Below are 27,635 nucleotides of genomic sequence, written 5' to 3' on the forward strand. Positions count from 1 at the left end.
CATACTTATACTCAAATAGGGATATATTACAATTGCCAATTGACTCAACTATCATGTTTTTGGAAGGTGGGAGGAAGACCAGAGTATCCAAACAAAAATTCACTCAGAAACAGATACAGTGAGTGAATTCCACACAGACAACATCTGGGCATGGGATTAAAAAGCAAAGTGCTGAAATCATTAAGAATCAGTAGTAATCACTCCACCACTATGGGGCCCTATATATAATTCTAAATTTGAATAAATAAAAATATGCTGTAGTTATAGGCATAGCTGGGCATTCACCATGCTGAAAGAATCTAATAGGAGACAAAAGCAGACTAACTCAAATCTCCCCAAACTTTACTTTCAACCATACATGTCTAATTCCCACCTTTATTCTGAATAGCATAAAAGAATTGGAATTTACTTATACAATAAACAATAGTCAATACTGCTTAGGCCACAGACCAAACATGTTCACTTAGAAGTAAATATTTTCCAAATTAAATTTGTACTGTACATTATGGATATTTGGGAACTAGAACCTATTACAGCAGATGCAAGGCAGGCATAAGCACTGCAGTGCACACTCACTTGCATTGGGGTCACTTCACAACCAGAAAGTAAGCTATAACGCATGTCTTTTAAACAGTGGAAGAACCAAGGGGGCATAAAGAGAGCTCCAATAGATAGGGAGAAGGTAATGTAGACTCCATTGGCCAGAGAATTGAACCCAGATCCTCAGTGCTATAAGGCTGAAACACTAGTCCATTCATCACTATCCTGTCTAAATTTACAACCATTCATCTTTTAACATCAAGTCAAAAGATATTTCTTAAGGCTTGCATGAGATTTCTTAACTAAATATTTAAAATGTAAGAATCTTAGTTACGAATGTACCTATTGATTAGTCATACAGGGTATTATTCAGAGTTATATAACATATTTCAGATTTATATTCTTTCCTATTCATTAAATTGATTCTATACTAACCAATGTATTACCTATTGTGACACTAGGGGGTCGCTGTTGCCCCGTGTAACTCACAGTCAATATGTCCAGACACCAGGTAAATGTACAAGAAATAATTTAATTTCTTACTGTGCACAAAGCACCTCCACCTCCACAATAATCTATAATAATACAATAATACACAATAATCAATCCAATAAATCCTCCTCTCCACCCAGCAGCTTTGTTGCACTTCCTACCAACTCTGGCTTAGCCTGCTGGGTTTCCCACAGTCCTTTAAATACTCCTTGACCTGGAAGCGCTCCTGTCCTTCAGCCCACGTGATCCATTGGCACTTCCGGGTCAGATAAAGATTTATATTTTTCTTTAGCCCAGAAGTACTTCTGTCCTTCCGTCCCCATTACTTGGGAGTACTTCCGGGTTGTAATAGAAACAAACTTGGTGTCTCCCTGCAGTGTCCCCTGGCGGCTCCCACGGTATCCAGCAGGGCTGTGAAACTGAACTCCATTGTCCATGATGCCCTGTGGGAATTTGGGGCACCTCCATGTTGCAGGGAGGACTCCATCTGGCGGTGCGGATGTATTGGCCAGGATAAGCTGCCGGCCATCTCTTACACTATATAAAAATTTAGAGCTGTTTTGTCTTTCCCATTGAGTACTCACTTTTAGGTGTGTGTGTGTACCTCTTCCATACATCTGATTGCTTGACTATTGACCCCATCACATGTGCAGACAATGCTTTTTAACTGTTTGGTATGCAATTCAGAGGTTGATGGGACAGACTAGGAATTTCAGCTTGATACAATGATGGGAGCTGACTGCATCAGAATGAGTAAATCTGAAACTCTTTCTGAAGTTTTCAATGAAGAGCAAACTTGTTAAAGAATAAAACCAGGGTCAAAGTCAAGAGATTAGGTACCTAACACTAGGCCTTTTTGAAAAAAAAATTTAACTATCACTACAAATGTTTTTTTTTATTATAACTTAAAAATACATGTCACAATATTTAAACCAGAAGGCTAGATGATGCCACAGATCGCAGTGTCTAGGAACAAAGTCGCATTCTGTTAGAAAATAAAGAAGATCTTAAAAACATTTAAGTGACATAAATGAAACAAGGGAAGAAAACTACATTTTAGGATAAGTTCTACATGTACAAAAACCCCAAACTGCAATGCAAAGGTATTAAAAGGAACTTCCTAAGTAACAAAATAACTAGACAAAACATAACAACATAACCACTACACTGGCACTGCATGGCAAAATATGATAGTCAGGTGAGCACCAGCTTGCCATAGTCAAGAACACTGAAAAGCACACAATAAATATCCCCAGGGCCCACTCTTCAGCAAGCTAAAGGCTTGAAAAAGCAATGTGAAAAGGGTTACAGGTTTCAAAATGGCCTTATTTTTAAAGACCTTTTTTATCTTACAATGAGACTTTTCTGCACAGTACATTTCTGAATGGCTCTTTTAATGCCAGTGCTATTTAATTGAGAACACCTCTTTTCAAGATGTTTCATCACTTGTTAAGACTAACAAGCTAAACCTATTCTTATTGGTAAATCATTTGCTATTAATTACTTTTCTCTGATTGTAGACCGTAGGCTACCAAAGGTCTTTTAACACCACCTTTGTCACATTCAAACAGACAAAACATCAAAGCAGTAGGAGTTAGTTAATTTTGCAGATGAAATAGAGGTTTTTCTGCCGTGCAAAGCGGCCACAGAGAGCTTAAACAGCTCGACACATCCACATAAAAACAATAAGGGTGGGAGCTTTCATGAAGGCTTTGGACGTACCTCGTTGTAAACTGAAATATATACAAAAGAAACATACAGGTTTTTACAGGTGCAAAAACCAAAGACAATAAATATTGATTTAAAAAGCAATACATAGCAGAGAGTATACATTAAACAATGAAGCTTTAAAAGACACTTACAAGGTGAGTGATTTCCATGGTTGGATCGAGACAAACAGAAGTGTGTAGACAGAGGTCCAAATTTCTGCGTACCACGACTAATCACACCCAGGGGTTTATATACCTGAAAGATACGCTTTGGACGTGACCGAAACAAGAAATAAAGGGGTGCCTACGTGAGACACATGGGGTGTATTGTATTCAAATGTTTATTATGGGACCTACATGTTTTACGTGAGTTTCATAGACATTTATAACTCCACTTTGAGTGTGAGACGTAACTGAGAGGTGTGTTAATAAATGATAAGGCAAAGGGGGAGCACAGTACGACAAATAACAGTAACAGCTAACAGCATGAGGGGCAGAACAGAGATAATTTAATATATTGTTATTGTACCAAACAGTGGGTGCATTTATTAAATGGTATTTAACTGAACGTTAAAAATCTAATAACCTAGTTACACATTCTCATTGAGTGTGTTTACATGCACACACAAAACTGGGATTAGTTGAGTAACCCACTTAAGGCAGAAACCTGGCTTCTTAAAAATTCCTGTTTAAAACTAGTGAGTCCACATTTGGTGTTGTGCTTTGGCAAAGTACTACAATTTTATAAAAATGTGCTTGAAAAAAAAATTAAACATCAACAATGGTGCCATGAATCTGAAAAGAAGCATACAGCCTGTGTCTCCCAAGACTGGGCTGCTGAGTTTAGCACTGTACGTTCAGTTATCAACATAAATGTATCAATTTCTAAAATACTGAGACAGACGTATTCAACTGGAAGAAGAAATAATGTGATCATCTAAACATTTGCCTCAGGAAATTTATCTATGTGGATGCTAACACCATGTTCTTACCATGGCTGGTGGATGCATGTGTGAAGCAAAGACGTGCAGGCTAATAGAGAACAATGGACATGCACAGACTACAAAATCCTTAACTGCAACCTGATTAAAGGGTTTACATGGCCATATAAATGTGTTACTTGTGGAGAAATCTCTGTGTGTTACCCCAGTTTCTCCAACTGGAAACTACATATGGCATTTTTGAAACTATCTTCCTATGATTAACCAGGTTACTAAGGCTCAGGTAAGTGCATTGACTGTTAATAGGAAATGCCTGGTGAAAGAAGACATGCCTCTAGCTGGTATATCTGATTGTTCCATCGCACTGTCACTAACTATCTCTTGCTCCTGATCAGCAAGAATCACCCACAACTCCTAATGGGCCTGTTCTTAATCCTCTCTCTGGAATTTTCTGCTCATCGCCTGGAATGTTCTTGAGGCTTGTGGATTGCATGGACTCCCTCCCTGTTCCATTCTAATGGGTTACTGTCACTCAAGCATTTAGACCTCCAACATGATGTTGCATTAAGATGAATTGATGACCCACTAGGAATCCACAGATTGATGAAGAGGTTCTCAGTAGTTTAAGATCAATTGAATGCTGTGTCCACAGAGTAGGTCATTTGGAAGAAAGTCACTTGGAATTTCCAGCCACAGACATTCTGTATTAATGTGTGCCTATGTGATTTCTTCACAGGCGTTTTCTGTGCAGACACTATGCTCAGTCAATCTTAAATTACTATCGACTTTGAAAAGCATTTCTCTTTCTGATCATTTCCAATATATCGTGCATTTGTCTCAAAATCGCATCACATGTTAAATGATTTCTGTCTGTTTAAACCAACCATCCCGACTTTTAATTGCTTTGTGTTTGCCATTTGGAAGGCAAGATCTTTGGTAGCCTACTGCCTGTCCATTTAGGGAAAAATAATCAACAGCAATAAAGTGACCAATATGAATAGGTTCAGGAGGGTGGTCTTTATCTTTATTGACAAATGATAAATACATTGGGAGAAGAGGCGTATTGAAATACATAGTGCTGCCCTTAAAAAAGCCAAACTCCCAAATATGGTGTTCAGAAAAAATCCATTGTAAAAAAAAAAGTTGTTTTAAAAAATAAGGCAATTTGAAATAAAACCTGGAATAATAAAATAAAATGGTGAAATTGTATTTCATAATGATTAGATGACGTTTTATAATGATTAGATGACTTTTATTTTTTCACAATGTATTGACTCATTTATATATATATATATATATATATATATATATATATATATATATATATATATATATATATATATATATATATATCACAGTACTTTTGTATTTAGTATTTATTTCATTATTGCCATTTTATTTACAGGTATTTTGTTTTGGCACAAATGGTATTCCATGTTTCTGAAGAAATATACTATACTTATACAACATTCTGAATCTCAAAATCTCTTAGTTGAATAAAAACAGAATAATCTTTGTGTTATACTATAATATTTGTGTGTTCTTCCATCTAAATGCAATATGTAAAGCCTACATTGAAAGAATTTCCTCTTGCAGCTAAGAGTAAAATTAAAACTCAATTCAGATAAATGTCAAATGGATTCCTTTAAACAAAGAAAATCCCAGTACATTGTATTGTTCTCCAGCACAGTTACATTACATTTTTGTTTTGTGTTCTTTTTAAATCAGCATTTAGTCTACTAGGATTTGTATCTGAATTAATAATGTCATAACAGATAGCCAGTTTGTGCAGTTTACAAATGAAGCTTTACATGTAATAAGAATCAAATCTGACATTTAAAAGAAAGAATTTATATCAGTCTATATACACTTCCCATTTTGTTTATATTTTGGTTATAAAATAGCATCATCCCCAGTTAACAATATTTTAAAAATTCACAAAACACACTAAAACATTAAAAATAAGTATTATAAACAACAAAAATAACAATAATAAAAAAACATAAACTAGAAAACAGCCCCTGATGTAACATAACAGCTGGCACATGATGGCAGACTTGAAAGCAAATTTACTCAACATTTGTTGTTAATTTGTTGGCATTTGAAGGGAGATATTTTATGTGTAGAATTCTTGTAAGTGCTTTTCAGAAGATGCTGGTAAGGACAGTGACACATGTATTATTCTTTCAGGCCAGTTCAGTTATCCCCTCCTTGTTATATTATTTTTTTCAGTCTCTTTGCCTCTCTAACACTGTCTTTGGTTATTATTCTAGCAGAGAAAAGGGAATGACAGATTCTTAGAGAATAAATGGACTGGGAGATGAAATATAATTAATAAAGGGAAATCAAACAAACAAATGGTTAAAACCAGAACAAAGCCCCAGTTCATAGTCGTGTAGATTCAGTACAATGTACTGTATAATATGATATAAGAACAAAGAAGGAGCAAGAGAATAATTCTGAAAATCATTAATCTTCAACAAATAAGAACTTTATATTTATACCTCTGACCCAGTAACGGCATATACCGCGCTATTCAGGCTAGTCTAACGATGCCACAGAATCAATAAATTAATTAAATGAAACATTAATTTTAAATTATCATTTCAGTATTTAGAATCAAATAAGAATTGTTGAAAAATCAGCTACTGCAACAACCATGTTTTATATAACGATTTCTTCTTGGAATGTCTGGGGCCTCAGAAAAAATAACAAAAGACACTTCCTGTGGCTGAGGAGGTGGTTATTGCCATCATAAAATAATGTAAACCTTTAGAAAGAGATGGTCTCTATTTCACAAATAATACTACCATGTTGTTGCCTCCTCCTCAACCAGCTTGTGTAATTGTGTTGTGCATATAGTAGTGAGATGCAACTTTCCACTTAAAAATCTCTGATACAGACTCAGATTCATAAAGGAGAGTCCGTCATTTCTCTGACAAAATTGGCAGAAAAAATATGTTTTTTGCAGTGTGTAGTTTCTAACTTCCTAACATTCAACATTTGGGCATTTCATTTCCAAATAGCTTTTGAAATTGACATGCGATTAAATAATCTTTGGCATTGACACAGATGCTACCATGAACCTCTTTTTCGCTTAATTCCTTGCACTTGTCTACTCACATCCTCTGTAGACCTTTTAACTTCATGTAACTCATTCTACCTTATAAATCCCATCATTAAAGAATACTCTTTACTCTCCCCATTATCACACTCAGTCCAGAATGGACTACATTTTCATTTCATAGCTGTTCACTTCTTATATCACAGACATAAACATTATTTTCCATTAATCATTAATGCACAATACTGACGGTATTGAATATGTACCCTCATTTATTCCCCTCTCACAAAGTACCAATTTCTACCAGGAACCCATTTATCATTGGAATAAGTTAATTTTTATTAATCAAAGCAAAATAGAGAATCCTACTTTTATTTAACCAGCAGTCAATGGTGTGTTTAAAACTACAAAAAAAATCACTGAGTTAGAATCTCATCTCACTTCTGTGGAAATTGCATGCCTTATTGTGGTAGCCCTTTATTATGAAACTCAAATTAGATAGATAGATAGATAGATAGATAGATAGATAGATAGATAGATAGATAGATAGATAGATAGATAGATACTTTATTAATCCCAAGGGGAAATTCACATAATCCAGCAGCAGTATACTGATACAAAGAAACAATATTAAATTAAATATTAATAAAAATGAAAAAAATTAAAATAAAATTAATGTTAGCATTTACTCCCCCGGGTGGAATTGAAGAGTCGCATAGTGTGGGGGAGGAACGATCTCCTCAGTCTGTCAGTGGAGCAGGACAGTGGCAAAAGTCTGTCACTGAATCTACTCCTGTGTCTGGAGATGACACTGTTAAGTGGATGCAGTGGATTATTCATGATTGACAGGAGTTTGCTTAGTGCCCGTCGCTCTGCCACAGATATTAAACTGTCCAACTTTAATCCTACAATAGAGCCTGCCTTCTTAACAAGTTTGTCCAGGCGTGAGGCATCTTTCATCTTTATGCTGCCACCCCAGCACACCACCGCGTAGAAGAGGGCACTCGCCACAACCGTCTGGTAGAACATCTGCAGCGTCTTACTGCAGATGTTGAAGGATGCCAACCTTCTCAGAAAGTATAGTTTTACCAAACTAAACTTAATTTAAACCACCTCCAACTATAAAAAGATAAATTTGACTTTCAATGCACAAGAACCTGGTACTATGTGTTTGCAGTAAATACAAGTAAATAACAATCAGTCAAAGGAAATTTGTAACTAAATTGCACAAAAAGGGACACTGGACACCAAGAGCAAGGGTAAATCTTCAGGGCTGAGGGTGTTTCAGAGGAAGTCTTGTTTGCTTAATGGCAGCAGTTATCAGACCCCCTTTTCACAGTTTCTCCTTATGTACATATGCCGCTGTCAAAACAGCTTCATTTACCATTCTGTTAAAACAGGATAAAGCTGAATGCTCAAGCTATCATCCAATATATGCACATTAGAGCCAAATTACTAACTAATTCACTTAGACATTGACTGCTGACAGTTATCCATCCAGATCAGGCTAGTTTCATCTAAACCTACAATGTATCAGACAACATTCACAATGTTCTTTTTTTCTAATTTCATTGATTTTATTGTAATCATTCCATACAGATAGATAAATATTTACAAAAAATAGGATTGAAAACAAATCAACTCAACCCCCACCCCTGAGAAAGAGACCATGGCCAATGGAGTAAAACTTAAAGCTGGTCAAAATACATAAACTGATGAGTTTAATAGGCGGATTAAAAAAAAAAGAAATGCGAAGAGAATGATTTCCTCAGTGCTTTAAGAGCTTATTCTAAAATATTATTGATTAGATCCTGCCAGGTTTTGAAAAAGTTCTGCACAGATCCTCTAACTGAGAATTTATTTTTTTCCAATTTCAAACCGTATAAAGCATCAGTTACCCACTGATTTAAAGAGGAGAGTTAGGATTCTTCCAGTTTAGCACAATATGTCTACGTGCCAATATTGTAGTGAAGGCAATCACAGTTTGTTTGTCCTTTAAGCCCATCTGGAAGTACACCAAACACAGCTGTTAATATGTTAGGAGGGATTGTGACACCAAGGCTCTCTGAAAGGCACTTAAAACGTTTTGTCCAGAATGGTGTTGATTTGGTGCAGGCCCAAAACATGTGACCCAGTGAGGCTGGGACTTGATTGCAGCGTTCGCAGGTTGGATCATGCCCTGGAAACATTTTGGAGAGTTTAAAGAGAGACAGATGTGCTCGATATATAATTTTAAGTTAAATAATTGTATGCTTTCTCTACATTGCTACCTGCCACTCCTTTTCTGATATGTTGAGTGAGAGGTCTTTTTCCCATTGTCCTCTTGGATCTTTGAAAGAAAGGGACTGTAAAATAATTTTATATATTGCAGCAAATATTTTTTCCAGCATAGAGGAAGGTGCAAGATGAGGAATATCGGGCAGGTTCTGTTTAACAAAGTTTCTAATTTGAAGATAGTGAAAGAAATGTGTTGCTGGAAAGTTAAATTTGGAATGTAATTGTTCATAGGATGCAACGATGTTGTCTATATAAAGATCTCTAAGCAATTTAATCCCAAATGTTTTCCAGATATTAAAAACTGTATATGTTTGCGAGGATTGAAAAAAGGTGGCTCTCATGTAGAGGTGCCACAGATAAAAGATTTTCCAGGATGATTTTTAACAATTGTGTTCATATCAGAAAATCTAAATGATTTTACCTCCTTTCAGAAACTATTATACAGTATACAGTATAAGTATATATATTAGTTATATATTGAATTACATATTATACATATATATTATATATTTTTATTTATATATGTTAAAACTAGAAGCAAGATCATAATAATATTTGTTCCTTTATTAATTGAATGGTATACAACATTCATAGATACATGTACAATATATTTGTGTGACATATATACAGTATTTCATAAGATTGACATTTAAAATAAAATTGTCTCTGCTCCCAATGAAACCTTTCAAAATCCTTATTTAATTACCTGTAAGCATTTCTTTTCTTTTGCTTGCCAATAAATGCATGAGAAAGAACTAGAACAATGTAGTATCTGATTCTTAATGTTACTTCAAGTATTAATAGTATGCTGAAACCCTCAAACATTTGCTTTTAAACAATTGTAAGTCAGCCTGCAATTAAATACAATTTGTCTCTGAAACAGGATTTAGATGAAGCAGTTCCTCTCAAAACAAAAGAAATTAAAATGAAATGTAATTTGCCATGCTTTAATTATATAAGTTCTTCTAAAACACAGTGCTGAAAACTATTAAGCATGTATGTGTGTGTGGGGGTGCTATATTTAATCAACTGCATCACCTTGAACAATATAAAAATTCTCTATACAGGCCACTGTAAATATTTCAGATTATTGGGCAGAACCTGTTTTTCTTACGAAACCAGAACTTTCAGGGATGATCCCTCTTCATTTTATCTATAACCATTCTGTGGGCAGTCAGATTCTACTTTAGTTTTGCTGGAACAAACTACCTCACTTTTAGACCATTCCACTTTAGTAATTTAAGGTTAATGATTGAGTAGGAAATTTTTCCAAATGACTTTAATGTGACACTTTTAGACTCAGTTGCCAAAAGATTGTTGGAAAATGCTGTTACTCTATATCTATATTTTTTTACACAGTTACTGATGACTGGAGCTTTCAACTGGGGCTTAAGGGGGAGGAATGTGGTATAGCGGGTCCACAGCTCAGATGAAAAAGCCCAGGTTTTAAATAGATAATCGCCACACTCATGGCTTAAAGAGGGTACATGGTAATGTGGCTGGAGCGGTTCCTGGACCCTGTGTGAGGCGGGCATTTCCTCACTTATGTGCACAGATAAGGAATCGTCTGCATCCGTAATTGATGCTGGGAGCTGCTAATCACCACACCTGAGCCACATCCCCATTATATATAGTAGGAGCACAAGTGCGGAGGGGGAGGAGAAAAAAGTTTGGAAAGAACGGAGGGAGATGGGAACGGTGAGAGGAGGAAGACTAGCAAGGCTGGAGAAGTAAAGAGCTGGTGCGAGATTGAGAGAGTGAGTGATCGAGAGTAGACTCGCTGGTGTTTTGCAGGCAGCTTGAAGGAGAGCCCCTTGGAAAGAGTGTTTGGCCAACGCTCAGTGGGACTGTAGGAAGTGGTCGCTCCAGCTGAGAGATCAAGGAGCTGGAGTGACCTGGAAGGTAGTTGCCTCGCACCATAAGGCCACGTTAGGCAGCGGGAGCCAGGAAGGTTTAGGAGAGTGAACCCCAGCGTGAGCGCCCTTGCCGTTGGGGAACCTAAGTCTTGGTTTGACGGAGCCAGGGACCAAAAGGCAACCAGACGTAAAGGACAGCTGCAGGTAGGGTGGCTCCCCTTGATGGGAAAAGCTGGGGAGTCGCCAGTAGAAAGAAGGCACTAGGTTTTGTTTTTAACCTCTTAAAAGCCCTCTGCAGGTTATATCCTGCATTGTAGCATTATTGCTGACGCCTTACTGCCGGAATTATCCGGCACATTTGCCTATCGTTATGTGAATGCCTGGCGCGTAGTATAACTGACGATTTGGCGTGAGTATTATTACTATATTGTATTTCGACAACTCTGCGGTTGTATTGGCCGGCAAATTTTTCTTTGCTGGTCACTTGATAACCATTCGGAAGTGAAAGTTGTGAATATGGCGAAACGTAAACTGACTTCAAGTGAGGTTTTGCAGGTGATTTTGGACAATAATTCTGATCACAATTTTAGCAGTTCTGAAGAAAATTTTAGCGACAATGATGATCAGCAACGTACGCTGCATGATACTGTGAATGACGACGCATCAGATGATGGCGATGAGTGGGTGTATCCATTTGAGGCAAAGCGTGGATTTACTGTTGATGTAAACAATTACACTGTTGAGCAGTTTTATGATCTGTTTGTGTCACCTGACTTGATCAGACATTTTGTTCATCAAACAAATCTGTATGCAGCACAGTTTATTGAGAAAAATCCCAATTTACCTCCACATTCCCGTGTTCATGCTTGGGTAGACACTGATGAAAACGAAATGAAAAAATTCATTGGGATTTTGATGTTGATGGGAATAATCAGAAAACCTGATATTGAGATGTACTGGTCTACAGATCTTATGTATGCAAAACCTATTTTTGCAGCTATCATGAAACATAACCGATTCTCTTTGCTGCTGAAATTCTTTCATTTGAATGACAACAGCAATGAGCCAGATAAGAAAGATCCAAACCGTGACCGCTTGTTCAAGCTACCTGAGAAAATGTACATTTTTGTGTTTTATTATGCGTTTGCCCATTTCTAGAACTTGCACAACATTTAGTGGTAAATACTGCTTGAATAAATGTAAAAAAGTAAAAAAACGAAAATTGTTCAGATTTCGCACAGCGTGGGGAATATTTAGGGAGTTGGCAGTTAAAGGGTTAAAAGGACTGCTACCAGCAATTGTTCTAACCTCAGTTTTTAAAGGACCTATTTATTTATTTTAACCTCCACAATTTTCATATGTTTTTAACGATTATTTATTTAAAGATTTTTGGATGCCCTGCACTATTTATTTGAACACTGTTTATTTTTGTTTTTATTAAAAGCACTTTGCACTATCCCCTTGCTTCGTTGTGCGCTAACTGATCACCTCATCTGGTGACATTACCGATGGTGTTGGGTTCAAGAGCTCCTAAAAAGGAGATGGGAGCATGAGGTGGAGCAGAACACACATTGCCACAGTATCTGGAGTCCTTTTCTAAAGATATCAGATTTAGACCCAAAAGTTCTATAAAGTAATGGGTCAATTTCAAACATACTTTTTTTGGTTATTTATGTTACCAATTATTTTAGAACTTTCAGTCTGGCTTTTATTATACATACTTAATTAAACATTTTCACCCTGGTGTTCAAATATATATAATATATTTGATATATATATAGGGTGGTCTGGATCTAATTATGCAACTTTTAATGCAATGCAGGAAAACAATCAAAGACAAAAGAATTGTTCAAAATATCTTGTAATAAACGAAAATGGACCTACATTGAATTAATTCACTTATTTTCCATGTAATGTCTCACTTGTCCTCCATTCAGTTGGATACAGGCTCGGAGTAATAAACTTAATAAGTTATAGCGTAATGAAAATTGCATAATTAGTTCTTGACCACCCTGTGTATATGTATATATATATAGTGAAGCATGAGTCACTGTCTTGCACCCTAAAACACGAGGCTGACCCCAGTTCTTTAGCAAAACCAGTTTTATTCAGCTTAAAACAGGAACAGCACGATTATTTATTGTAATGGGATCTACCACTCTCCTATACCCAGACAGAGCAGTCAGGCATGGTAGTCATCAGCTTAGTGGCCAAGTAATACTGTTTCCTGCATTTATAATGTTCCTTGTATCACCCACTGATGACAGCCACTTATAGTGCGACAGCAATCAGCTCAGATTTGTTTTGGCGGCGAGCCACTGCAGTGCTGTGAGCCTGTGGTTGCCCCGGCAATGGATAAACAGTCTTCGCACTTCAGGACACTCTTTGGAGTGTTATCCCGTTGGGGGGAGTCTCAAAAGAGTTTAGAAACCTCACAATATATATATATAGTATATACATGGTGGTCCAGATCTAATTATGCAGATCCAGATCATCTGGATGACTTTGATTTATGCGGGGATGATTCCAGTTCAGCGTGAAGGCGATTCTTCATGTCGTCAGTTCGCACACTTCTCGGTGGTCCAGGATTTTTCGGGTGATTTTCTATGTAATAAACTTAATAAGTTACAGTGTAATGAAAATTGCATAATTAGATCTGGACTACCCTATATATTGCACTCTATGTATGCTGTTTTTATATATGTATGTCTCTCTGTCACTGTCACTATTTTCAGGCGACATGCAAGTAATTAAGACATTCATTGTACTATGTGCTAATAACCATAGAACTGAACATAAATAAACTTAAGCATTAAAATGCCTCTAAAGAATTAGAATGTGGCTACTATATGTACTTTATTGTCAAAGGCTAGTAAAAATATTTTAATTTAACAATATTTATTTATATTCCTAGTTTTAATATTTTCCAATCATAATATTTTAAGCTGCCCCATCTGATGCAGCTGGGATGGACTCCAAGCTTTGCAACCCTGCATCAGATTAAGCATAATGAATGGGTATTTTGAAAAGCTGCTATGGTCACAACAATGCCCCATATGCCACTATATAGTTAATGTTAATATGGTCCTATAATTCTCATTCTTGTAGGAGGCAGAAGCTACTACAAACTCTGCTAAAACAAAGATTTAACCAGAAATTATTGAAAATTTCAATCATCTGAATCTTCAACTTCACACAATAAGTACAATCATTAAAAGGTGCACCCATCAACTATAAATTGGTCTACTACAATACTCAAAAAAGGGTTAATCTTCATAATATTTTAATAACCTGCTTCATCTGATGCCACTGGAAAGTGTTCTCTTCTTTCCTTCGCAGGTTAAAGGACTGCTCTTTTGCTATGAAAGTGCAACTTCTGTTAATTTGCTGCATTATTTCTTCCATCATAAATCTATACGTTTCCCAAGCCTTTCACATTCTTTCCTAAATTTGAAAGAAATTGTTATATTACAAATATTCAAAAGAAGTCCAATTTCAAGTCCTTTAAGCTCCTAAAGCTCAAAATAATACCACTGTATTTAACACAACAATTTAAACCTAAAATATTAAGATTGACTTCATAACAAAACATAAAATCTTCAAATTTGCTTAACCCATTTTAGCGTTGGGTCAGCAGCACTGGGCATAGAGCAGGAAATACAGGAGCACAGCCCAACACAAGGATCACCTATACATACACACACACACAGTTGTAATCTCAAAAAAGAACCTAACCTGCATGTCTTTGTGGATGTGGAAGAAAAAACTCAGTATCCCAAAATTAACCCACTCTGATGCAAACAGAAGATACAAAAATCCACACAGACCACCATGTCCAGGCATAGGAAATGAACCCAGGATTCTGGATCCGTATGGCAGCAGTGCTAATCAATGAACTACCATGCTATTTGCCTTACCTTTACTGTGCTGTTATTGTTAGTTACAATCAGAATACTTCACTCTTGTATGAAAAAGACTTTGTCCTTCAAGCATGTACAAGATGATTTGTGATGTGAAAACACTTTCTTTTTCATTGTCCTACTAGGCTTTTTAAAATTTAATTTGTATGCTTTCTTGTTTTGCTATGAAAGCGACAATGGAGGCTACAATGCCTTGCCAAGGTTAAATAATGATTTCTACACACTTAAAAGTATCTGTTAAAGAAACACAAATAATGCCTGGAATTATGTAAGTTCCTATTAAATTTAAATTTACAGGGGACAGACGAAGTGAACTCTACATTTCCACCAATTATACATGTTAAATATGTAAAACCTGCAAATCACAAAAGTAGATATTGACAAACCATATCATTATCCAAGCACTCAAGGTAAATGCACTTTAGGGTAGAATGGCTTACATATTGAATGTAAAAAAATATATGATAAATGCTGTGCCAGGCTTACAACTAGGAAATTGTAACAGCAATACAGCACTTCCCAATAAATAATAGCTCTGTTCACATACAACAATATGCTAGATAGATATTAGGCCAGGTCAATATATATTTTTTTATCTTTCAAGAATATGATGTGGCTGAATCTTGGATATGTAAAATAAACTCTTTCAGCAGGACCTTTCCCCTCTCTCTGCAAACATGTTATGAGAACAATAGGATTCCAGTTCTCCACCATACGTCTGATTGAATGCCATTGTTATCTGCAAATGAAGAAACCTCCACACTAAAAAAAGAGATGTTTTTAATCTTTACCCCAAGTTAACGAGCCTTTTAGGAATTTCAGTGCAGTGTGGTAGGACATCCAATCTTTTTTATTTGAGATTTCTATAACATATATTGTTGAACTTCTGTACTGACATTTTAATAGTATTCATTACCCTTATTAGAGACTTTCTGGTTTCTGCAACCATTTGATTGAGTAAAAAAAATATCCCCAAAGTAAAGAGTTATGTCTAATTGGGTTGTTTATTGTTTAATTATTGGTTAATGAATTCATATCTAACATTTGTTGTTATTTATGTTTAATTGGCAATGTGGTTTGTATGTTAATTGGCTGCAGTCTCATGGGTGTTGTTAATTTAATTAATAATGGGAAGCAGGTGGGGCTCAGCAGAGCATAAAAGCTGAGGAGAGCTAGCAGCTTAGGTGATTATTACAAGCAAAAGGCCAAGGTCAGAGTGTGACATGCTTGTTTGGGTATGCATGCTGCATATTGGCTAGGGGTGAAAGGTCATATATGATATACAGTCTCATTGCAAATACGCTTCAGGACTTTAAAATATTAAACAATACATTTTTAAAATCTGCTAGTGAAAACATAGAACCACTGGAAGATGTAGCCTACGAAACAACCTTTGATGGGATGACAGTCTATTTTGGAGCATGGCTTCCCACCTGCCTACACAAACACACAGCCATACACAAACATACAGTTGTACCGACTGCACAAGAAGGAGAAATGAGAAAACAGCCTCAAGTTTTGAAAGTATCCCTAAACTTGGAATGAATGATACTGACCTTTACACATTGGAACAGGTGATGCTATGTGCTGCATAATGTCTGGTTTATCCTACCGAGCAACACCATAGAAGTAACAGACATAAAGGATCTCAAAATGGTGCAATGGGAGAAAGCAGTTCATTTTTAACTCAAGTAAAACATATACTAAAATAAATATGACCATTGCATTTGGTTGTTTTCCATATCATATTTAAAATATTTTTAGAGATCAGAGAATAGCAGTGAAAATAGGAAAACAAAAGTGAGATGATGACAAAACTATATTTGTCCGATTTGGAGACTCCAATCAAAGTTACCTGAATGTCTTTGCGAGAAGGGGAAAAATCTGACTACCTAGAGTAGACCTACATGGGTGTGGAGTAAACAAGCAAAATCCATAAACAGGGTATATATGTTTTTCACTTTCCTGGTTAGTGCTAACATTCTGATGATGGTGGCAGTGGTTTTGTTTTTGGCAATTTAATGTTGGCACAAATTACTTCAAAACAACACTTATGACCTGCTGCATAAAAAGAAAAGAAAAAAAAGTTCTCTTTTTCTCTTTCTAGCCTGACTGTGCCATACACAACAGCATCTCATAAACATGGTCTTGCAGAAACACTGTGACTGCTATTACTTTTTTTTTTATCTAATTTCATAGTCATTAACCTTTTCTGTGTTTGACCTTTTTTTAACATCAACAGTTATTTTATTGTGTATTATATTGTTCTATTCTAATTCAGTGCTTTCCAAACTCAGTCCTGGCACCCACTGTGGCTGCAGGTTTTTGCTCCAACCGACCTCTGTTTTTAATTGAACTCCTAACAAAATTAGGTGAGCTGTTATTTCCCAGTTTCGGGGTTTTGTAGTCAATGGAGAAATAACTAAAGTTATTAAGTTTACCTAAGTTTGGTACATTTTTATTAAAATGTTCTAAGCAGGGGCGGCACGGTGGTAGCGCTGCTGCCTCGCAGTTAGGAGACCCAGGTTCGCTTCCAGTGTCCTCCCTGCGTGGAGTTTGCATGTTCTCCCCGTGTCTGTGTGGGTTTCCTCTGGGTGCTCCAGTTTCCTCCCACAGTCCAAAGACATGCAGGTTAGGTGGATTGGCGACTCTAAATTGTCCACAGTGTGTGCTTGTGTGTGCACCCTGTGGTGGGCTGGCACCCTGCCTGGGGTTTGTTCTTGCCTTGCTTCCTGTGTTGGCTGGGATTGGCTCCAGCAGACCCCCGTGACCCTGTAGCTAGGATATAGCAGGTTGGATGATGGATGGATGGATATTCTAAGCACTTATAACAATGTTCAGTTCAATTTTCATTCCGCTTTTCCAGGTGTTCTGATTGTTTAATTTATTATCTACTAATTAGTGGGTCTGATGCTAAAGTTATTGCAGCCTTTCATCATTTAGTGTTTTTTACCTTGCTGTCCGTTCTGTTGATTCTAATTATCATTATTAGGATACAATGAAGGGTGTAAACTGCACAAAGAATAACAAAATAATAGGATACCAATTAAAGACAGGTAAGTATTTAAAGCAAAAGTAGAAATATTTCTAAATGTCTTATACGTGTAAAAATCATACTGCTATGCTTTTCAAAAGGCAGAATAAGAGAAGGGGGAAAAGACCATCTAAATATACGTGATAAATTATTATCACTAATTGTGAATTTGGCTGGAATAGAAACCTGCAGCCACAGTGGGTCTTCATGACCGAGTTTGGGAACCATTGTTCTAATTTATACAATGAGTATTTGACAGTAGGAATGGAAACCTAACATGAATGCTTATTTATTTTCCATTTACTTACATGCATATCCAAAATAAGGATTACAAAAAAATAACAGTAAAAAATAGAACAATAAAACTCAAATTTTATATATGTGATGTTGGGATAGGGGCCTATCTGCAACAAAATACAAGACAGATTTTTTCATTATTAATAATGTATTGTTATTATGAACAAATCACATTTCTGTCTTAAAGAAACATAATCCATAATTTTCAAATCCCAGGGTTTTTTGTTTACAACTTTAGGAACTGTAGAATTTCAATAAGGCCTAATAGTCAATGAAATTAATGAAATCTCTTCTGTTAATTCTTGAATTCCAGTTTTCTAAGATTCTTGACTTGTTGCAAATTATTTTTTAGAAGGACATTTACATTTTTCCCCAGGGCAGTGGACAAGTCCTATGGACTTGCTCGGGGAAAATGGATGCTCCTGCCCTCCATAAGTTCCCCACTGATTTGTGGATAATCTTTGGTCAGATAAAAGGCTTTGCGTGCAAACCCTGAGAAAAAATCAGGAGTCAAGTCTCTAAGGCAGTCGTATTTTATTTTCAAAGGTGGCTGGCAACTCCTGCAACACAGCTGATGCCAAACTGTAGCAGTCTTGGCTGCTCCTTTGGACCCATTATATGTGTGGCAAAAGGGAACCTGCTGCATGGGCAACAGCTTGTTCTCAATATCCTTCTGCCCTGGCCTGTGCTCCGATTTTGTTTTGATTTCACTTGACAGGACACTCCAGCTTCTCACATCGGTGATGGAACAACAAAGTGTGACACCAAAGGGGCTGCTTCTTTTGGTGGAAGGGATTCTAGGATCCCACTGGACAGCTATTGCCCACCTTAAGCTGGGCAGCTCCCAGCCAAAAAAATGTTATTCTTCCACAGCCTTTCTTCCTCATTGGGTGCATGGGAAAAAGGATTCATCTGAATGGCAGACTGTAAACCTTGCACAAGGCAAAAAGCAAAGACCATGAAAGAGACCAGCTCTTAAACTGGGTACCCTGAATAAGAGCTGTTCTTACTATATGTGGATTATGCAGATGCAAAGGGCTCCTGAAGATTCGAGTTCAGTTGTTATGTCATAATCAATTAAGCAGATAAAAGGCCTGGAGTTGATTTGAGGTGTGGTGCTTGCATGTGGAAGATTTTGCTGTGAACAGACAACATGCAGTCAAAGGAGCTCTCCATGCAGGTGAAAGAAGCCATCCTTAAGTTGCGAAAACAGAAACAACCCATCTGAGAAATTGCTACAATATTACTAGTGGCAAAATCTACAGTTTGGTACATCCTGAAAGCAAGCACTGGTGAACTCAGCAACGCAAAAAGACCTGGATGTCCATGGAAGACAACAGTGGTGGATGATCACAGAATCATTTCCATGGTGAAGAGAAACCCCTTCACAACAGCCAACCAAGTGAACAATACTCTCCAGGGGTAGGTGTATCGATATCCAAGTCTGCCATAAAGAAAAGACTGCATGAAAGTAAATACAGAGGGTGCACTGCAAGGTGCAAGCCACTCCTAAGCCTCAATAATAGAAAGGCTAGATTGGACTTTGCTAAAGAACATCTAAAAAAGCCAGCACAGTTCTGGAAAAGCATTCTTTGGACTGAAGAAACCAAGATCAGCCAGACCATCTTTGGACAGATAAAACCAAGATACCAGAATGATGGCAAGAAGAAAGTATGAAGAAGGTGTGGAACAGCTCATTATCCAAAGCATACCACATAATCTGTAAAACACGGTGGAGGCAGTGTGATGGCTTGGGTGTACATGGCTGCCAGTGGCAGTGGGACACTAGTGTTTATTGATGATGTGACACAGGACAGAAACAGCCAAATGAATTCTGAGGTGTTCAGAGACATACTGTCAGCTCAAATCCAGCTAAATGCAGTCAAATTGATTGGGCGGCGTTTCATGATACAGATGGAAAATGACCCAAAACATACAGCCAAAGAGTTTATTAAAGCAAAGAAGTGGAAAATTATTGAATGACCAAGTCAGTCACCTGATCTTAACCCAACTGAGCATGCATTTCACTTGTTGAAGACTAAACTTCGGGCAGAAAGGCCCACAAACAAACAGCAACTGAAAGCCGCTGCAGTAAAGGCCTGGCAGAGCATTAAAAAGGAGGAAACCCAGCATCTGATGATCTCCATGAGTTCGAGACTTCAGGCTGTCATTGCCAGCAAAGGGTTTTCAACCAAGTATTAGAAATTACCATTTTATTTCCAGTTATTTAATTTGTCCAATTACTTTTGAGCCCCTGAAATAAAGGGATTGTGTTAAAAAAATACTTTAGTTCCCTCACATTTTTATGCAGTCTTTTTGTTCAAAAAAACTGAATTAAAGTTGAAAGTCTGCACTTCAGCTGCATCTGAGTTGTTTCATTTAAAATTCATTATGGTAATGTACAGAACCAAAGTTAGAAAAAAGTTGTCTCTGTCCAAATATTTATGGACCTAACTGTATATCACTCTATATCATTAATTTACACTTGTTTTTATTACTTTAATGGGATAAAAACAAAAGTCTGAAAGTGACAACTTTGAAATTGGATGCATGCTGTAAAAGGACATTGTATTAGTATGACATAATTGAAAATTTGAGGAAAGTGCTGCATCTTTTGAATTTATGGATATAGGTGAGCCTCATTGTTTACCTTTTTTGTCATTTTCTGTTGGTTTAAATTGCTTGGGTCAACTTGATCATTAATTTGAATTTTAGAATTACAAATCTAAACTGTTTCCTTATTAAATTGTTACAGAATGATGCTTCTTACAGGGATTTAACTAACCCAAACATACAGTATTTTTACAAAATAGTGGCTCTGAATCTTGCATAGGGCCCCTAAAAAGCTAGAAACAGCCCTGCCTGGAATGTTTGTACAATGACATCTGGACTTACTAATAGCCCCCATGATGTTAGTGATGCAAGGAAAATAACTGTGATCCATGACAACCTCAAAACGCTTGACATTGACATAACCAGCCCTCAGACTGCACCCTCTTTTGGCATGGGAAGAAGTGAAGTGAAGTCTGAATGAAGAACATCTTGCTGAAGATGTTTGAACAGGGCAGCAATGGCACAGAGTGACTCCTCAATCTCTGCCTCAACACCACTGAAAGCCCCAATACCCGGGTCAACGTCTATGGACCTATATGAATGTCACTACTTAGGCAAAGGACAAATTCTACAAGAACATGTGCATAACCTACTCCTTATGTCGAAAGAAGCCTCAACACAAGGTATCCTGGAGACACCCTTGTTCGAAGCATTGGCATCAGCTAGTCCTGATCCTAGTTAGGCTCTCCTTGGTTAGGAGTGTACTGCTGACACACTCCTACCATAGCACCAACTGAGACACAGACCACTCAATGGTTTGCTGCAAGATCAGGATGCAGCCTAAGAAATTTCATCTAGCCAAGCTAGGAGGAAACCCCCACATCAACAACAGAATTCTGTCCCTCTCAGACCTAATTGATCAGTTAACTAAATCCTTTGAAAAGGAACTGATCACTTAACAGCCAAACAACTCAGACACACAGAAATTGGAAACCCTAAGGGAGAACATTTACAGTACAGCCATGGCCAACTTTGTGAGGAAGATCTCAAAGATGACTAACTGGCTTGAAGCCAAGCCCAGCAAGATGACTCCCATCATTGAAGCCAACCGTGCTGCCCTGGCTGAGTACAAGCACTCCCCGACAGAAAGAAGCCTATAAATACTTAGGGCTGCCAGAAACAAAGTCCAACAGATCACTAGGTGTTACGCTAATGAGTACTGGATGTAACTCAGTGAAAACATCCAGACAGCAGACATCATAGGCAACATCAGAGGAATGTACGATGGCATCAAGAAAGTAATAGGCTCCACTCAGAACAAGGCAGCACCCCTGAAGTTCAACAGTGGGCAGGCAATCACAGACAGTGGAAAGCAGATGGGTCTCTATAATGATAACCTCAAATTCAAAGCAAGAATATCTTAACAGTGGGAGAGGGTGGCTACCTCAGCTTCAATACTTTAGTAGGAGACAGAAATCAGTACTCTAATGAACTGCACTCCTGCCAGGATACCATCCTTCAGCTCTTAAATCATTATACCCCGAAAAGGCTATACTTAAAATTACCTTAGCAAAGACTTTAGCTGCATTCTGGTCGGTTTAACAGATGTTGTACTTTGCTCCCAAATCATTACTTCTGAAAAAGCTGCAAAAATACTTTAACAAAGGCTTGGAAAACCTGCCTCCTGTCAGGATTACTTCTTCAGATCCTGCAACACTACATCTAAATGAGCAGACCAAATAACAAATCACTCCAACGGGCATAGCTCAAACCTTAAGAGATACACATCTGTCTACATTCATCACTCAGGGCAGATGATATCAATAAACAAGGCACTTTCAGTGAGATAATACTCAAGTTTTAATTTAATCATTACTTAAGTTTATTTGCAAAGAAACAAGGCATCAGATACTAAACGTCAAAAGTGGAAGAAACATACAACCTCAACAATTTATATCAATGTCAGTTAAGCCAAGAAAGATTCTTGAAACACATCTGTCATCATGGCATAGCCTTGGGGCATATTTTCATTTTGTAGGTGGCACTGTACTTCCATCCTCGGGTGGCATGATGTTTCAAAACTGCACACATCTTCACTCTATCATACCAACACTGCATTTCACATCTCCCATATCAAAAGCCATAAGACATCTCCATCTGTCATAACCTGTATAGTGTCTGCATCAAAACATCTCTTATACTGTGACTTAATTGCTATTTTTAGTGAGTGATATCAGTCAAAAAATAGGCCAATGAGAAGTTCCCTTGGTCATGCTACCTGTTAACCTAAAGTTATTTTTATCTAATTATGACATACAAGTTAAACAACAAAGTTCCAAAGCTTTGAATTCACATCTTGTTACAACAGCATACACACTAGTTAGTTTACCTGAACTTATGCATAAACATTGTAATAAATAATAAAACTTGTTTTAACATTTGTTTTATATCTGCATATTTTTTCCTAGAATTATTCATGTCTATTTACATAAATGTGTCCCTGAATTCAATATTCTGTTAAAACACATTGCCAAAAGAACAGATCTAATTGACAAATTTTCTCGTCTTCAAAAGTGGTCTGAAACTTTAATCCTATCACTGGCCCTTGCAGCTTGTTTTCTGCAGCGAAATCTATCCCTTAGACACCATGATGTCATTAGTCATTTGATCTGTGAGCTAACTGCCTGCCTATCAGGGCTACTAGTCAAGTCCAAACATTTTTGCTAAATTCCTGTTTAAATGCACACAGTTTATGTACTGTGAAAAGCTACATTAAATGTAAATAAACCTTAAGTAGACACAAATTAAATATTACAAGACTTACTTAACAAATTGAAAAAAATAATCTCATTACACTCATTTAGGAGCTTAAAAGTCACAAAAAAAAACAACTTATTGCAGTAAAATTAATCATCAGTTTAATTCCATAACATGAGTGTTATATAGTGTCACATAGTGTTTGCTATCTTATGGACTGTCACTCCCCAACTCCATTGTGACTTGCTTCACCCTGGCAAGATTGTCTTCTGTCATTGCTGTTCAAGGACATTCAGAATTTGATTCATCTCCAGAGTCATTTTGCCAGGAAGAAGTTCTTCAGCCAATATCTTAGACGGTGGCGTTTGAAGGACACTGGTACAGACACATGTTGAAAAGCAAAAAATTACATTCTGGAGACATATTGTAGCCTACAGCATTAGATATTGAATGATAGTACGACACTTGATTTAAAAATTTCTGCCTCTGTATTGTATTGGTCATGACAAAAGAAATATAAACTATAAAAACAAATGTTAAAGATTTGTAATTCATATGCTTTAGTAAGTAGTTGCTAATCTTTCCACAAAAAAATCAGTAAGATGACATAATCCTTTCAGGTTGAGAACCTTTTAATTATGTGCATCTACTATAAAGAGAACAAAGAAATTTGGCACAACATTTAAATTCAGGCAGGAATGAGAAAGCCTACAGGTAACTCAAAGGAATGCCTCCTAAGTACTTCCAGTAAAACCTGTGAGGCTATTGCTGTATTTTTCAATCAAAAAAATATTAGAAATAATAGAGTATATCTCCCCAACACTAAGGATCCTCCTAAACCACAGTACTCCATTATAAAGAAATTAAACTCTTTCTCTGGGATAGATTTACCTGATTTACATAAAATAATTTCTCAACTGAAACCCTCCACCTGCATCCTTGAACCAATACCAACAAATTTTTTCAAAGAAGTATCAGGTGTGCTAATTGATAATATTCTTGACATAGAAAATTCATCACTAAATACGGGGGTCTTCCCAACTGTCTTAAGACTGCTGTAGTTAGCAGATTGGTCTCGTTCGATGCGAGAGATGGACGTCTGAAGTGGAGCTCCGCTAGCAGAGGTGTTGTTTTCATATTATTTGCTTATTATCCTGAGATATCCTGTATCTATTCAACCCAAGGAGACTGCTACAGTATATATGTAAGCATATATAAACATGGCCAGCAAGAAAGGGGGTCCGAAAGAATTGAAAACTAAAGCTGCACCCAAGCTAAGGTCAGCAAGCCCTAGCTCAAGATACGGCCTTTCAGAGAGAGACCTGGATCAGCTGAGCGAAAGTACAGACTCTTCGGGACCAAGGTCTGCTACATCGTTGCCGGCTGAGAGTGAAAAAGGGAGCGAATGTATGATCGTGAGTGAAGATCTTGATAGCTCGCTGATCGGAGAAGAACACCTGAAATTGGAAAAGGCCTTACAGTCCGCGATCTCAGTTACTCCACGCGAGCCAGGAATAGCGGGGACACCGGCTACAGTAGAGCTTGACGTTTCACCTACGGTACAAGAAAGCACAATTGAAATGTCTACACTGCAGGTGATGTTAGCTGAGCTCATACAAGATATAAAGAAAACCGAGAAAGCAAATGAGAAAGCAAGGACAAAGGCACATGAGAGACTGAAACAGGAATTGAAACAGGAGATGCTGGTATTAAAACAGGAATGGCAACAAGCAAACGAAACGCAACTGCAGAAGTTGCAACAAGCAAACAAAACGCTGCAGCAGGAGTTGCAACAAGCAAACGAAACGCAGCGGCTGATGCTGCAACAGGCAAATGAAAGACTGCGACAAGAAATGCAAGTGGAGATGCGACTGGTGCTGGGTAAAATTGAAATGCTTACTGATCAATTGGAGGATCTCAAGGAGACATTTACGACTAGGATTGAATTAGCCGAAAATTTAGCTACCAGTGCTGAAGAAAAAGCAGAAAATGTCAGCTCTGAGTGCAAACAACTTGGAGACAGACTGGCTACTTTGAAATTATGGTAGTAGAAGGTATAATGTCAGAATTGAAGGTCTGCCTGAGAATCGAGAAAGTTCAAACCCGGTGAAATTCGCAGCTGAACTTTTTTCTAAAATAATCGGGGACGACTTTAAAGCAGAATCTGAGATAGCAGCGGCTTATCGCTTACACAGATCAAACACCGTTAGACCCAGACCAAGGTCTTTTATAGTTCGTTTTGAACGATTATCATTTAAGCTAGAGGTGATAGCACCTCAGAAACAAGGAAGATATTATTATGAAAATAACCACATTCGTATCTTCCCTGACTTCTCTCCAGCAACAGCTACTAAACGCGCAGCCTTCTACAACATTAAACAGCGGTTACGGCAAGCCAGCGTCAAATACAGCCTCTTGTATCCGGCAAAACTGAAAGTGGAATGGCAGGGTCAATTCTATGTCTTTGCTAGCAAGGAAGAAGCAGAAAAGGAATTAAGAAAGCTGATCCCGGGACTATTCTGATACATAATAATGAGTCATGGTGGTTAATGATAAAGCAAGGATTAATAATCTACTGTCTGATCTATTCGGTTTTAAAATACGGGTTTTTATCAGCATATATTCTCATTATTACTTAGTATTACTAGGGCGCTATCTGTTTTATTGTGCTTAATTACTTTTTCTTTCTCTTTTTTTTTCGAATTATTTCATCTCTACCCTAAACGAGACTGTTCAATATCATACCCTTGGTTTATTGTTATTGCTATTACTGCATTAAGACTTGTTATGCTTATTCTGGACACATCTTTAACACCATCACCGGGTTTATTATCTGGGTGTATCATCTTAATGCACTAAAATTGCTGAAGACTATATATATATTTTAAGTGCAAAATTCTTTTTTCTTTTTAAAGACTATATTGGTAATAGATATCTCTATCTTTTAACCCTAAACGCCACTGCATTGGGGCTTGTTTTGCTTTGGACGTGCTCTGTCTCTGGGTATGTCAGAGGACTGGGACTGTGTGAAGTGGGTTTTAGCCTCACTTGGGGAGGCAAAAAGGGAGGGTGGGGGTTAAGGGGGGGAGAGAAAGAGAGCAGGCTTGATCTATACCTAATCTATCTATTAATCTTTATAATTATAACTATCAACGTAATAATAAGCTGCATGGCAACAACTCTAGGGGAAATAGGAAATTAAGACCTAAGCTGTCTCACTTCCAGTTAAGACTATAAAATGACATCAAAAACTCAGAATCAGTGTCTCCATGATGGGACAGTTAACCTCGTAAGCTGGAATGTTAAATGCCTGAATCACAAATTAAAGAGAAAAAAGTACTCTCTCACCTAACAGGTCTAAATGCTAAAATAGTATTTTTACAGGAAACCCACTTACTAAGCAAGGATCAGTTCCGGCTGCAAAAGACTGGACTGGCCAAATGTTCCATTCTAGTTTTACAAAGAAAACTAGAGGTGTGGGAATTCTCATACATAGAATAGTACCATTTGTAGCATCAGATGTAGTATTGGATCCTGAAGGGAGATATGTAATGGTCATGGGAGACTTATCTAACTGTAAAATGATTTTGATAAATGTTTATGCACCTAATGTTGATGATAAGGAATTTATACAAAATTTATTTGCATCCATTCCCAATCTGAACACTCATAAAGTTATAATGGCTGGGGACTTTAATTGTGTTTAAATCCACTTTTAGATAGGACTTCCTCCACAGGGGAACGCATCTAACACGCAAAGATAATTACAAAGTTTATAACTGATCACAACTTATCAGATCCCTGGAGGTTTTTAAACCCAAATTCAAGAACATATTCTTTCTACTCACCAGTACATCATTGCTACTCAAGGATTGATTACTTCTTTATAGACAATAACTTCTTGCCTAAGATTAAATCTTGTAAATACGATGCTATTGTTATTTCGGACCATGCACCTATGGTCTTGGAGCTGAAATTACTAAGCCCCATACACTCACCCGCAGATGGCCTCAACCGCTTCTATTAGCTGACGAGAATTGTACTGAATTTATATCCAAACAAATCAAATTCTTTCTAGAGACAAATACATCCCCGAGATCTCTGCAGGAATACTCTGGGAAACTCTTAAGGCCTTCTTAAGAGGACAGATTATCTCATATCTTTCCCACAGAAATAAATCCGAAGCCAAGAAAGT

The 27,635-nt window shown here is 37.2% G+C and overlaps 1 protein-coding gene across 1 annotated transcript in view; it reads left to right on the top strand.

The window, feature by feature from the left end:
• LOC120524463 overlaps positions 1–11,275 on the top strand; it is a 29,822-nt gene extending 18,547 nt beyond the window's left edge. Inside the window, exon 3 of the mRNA XM_039746313.1 lies at positions 11,178–11,275. Coding sequence (XP_039602247.1) covers positions 11,178–11,275 — 98 coding nt within the window. The remainder of the gene's footprint in view (positions 1–11,177) is intronic.
• The last annotated feature ends 16,360 nt before the right edge of the window (positions 11,276–27,635 follow it).

The sequence above is a fragment of the Polypterus senegalus genome, chromosome 2 (assembly GCF_016835505.1).
Source record: "Polypterus senegalus isolate Bchr_013 chromosome 2, ASM1683550v1, whole genome shotgun sequence".
Classification (NCBI taxonomy): domain Eukaryota; kingdom Metazoa; phylum Chordata; class Cladistia; order Polypteriformes; family Polypteridae; genus Polypterus; species Polypterus senegalus.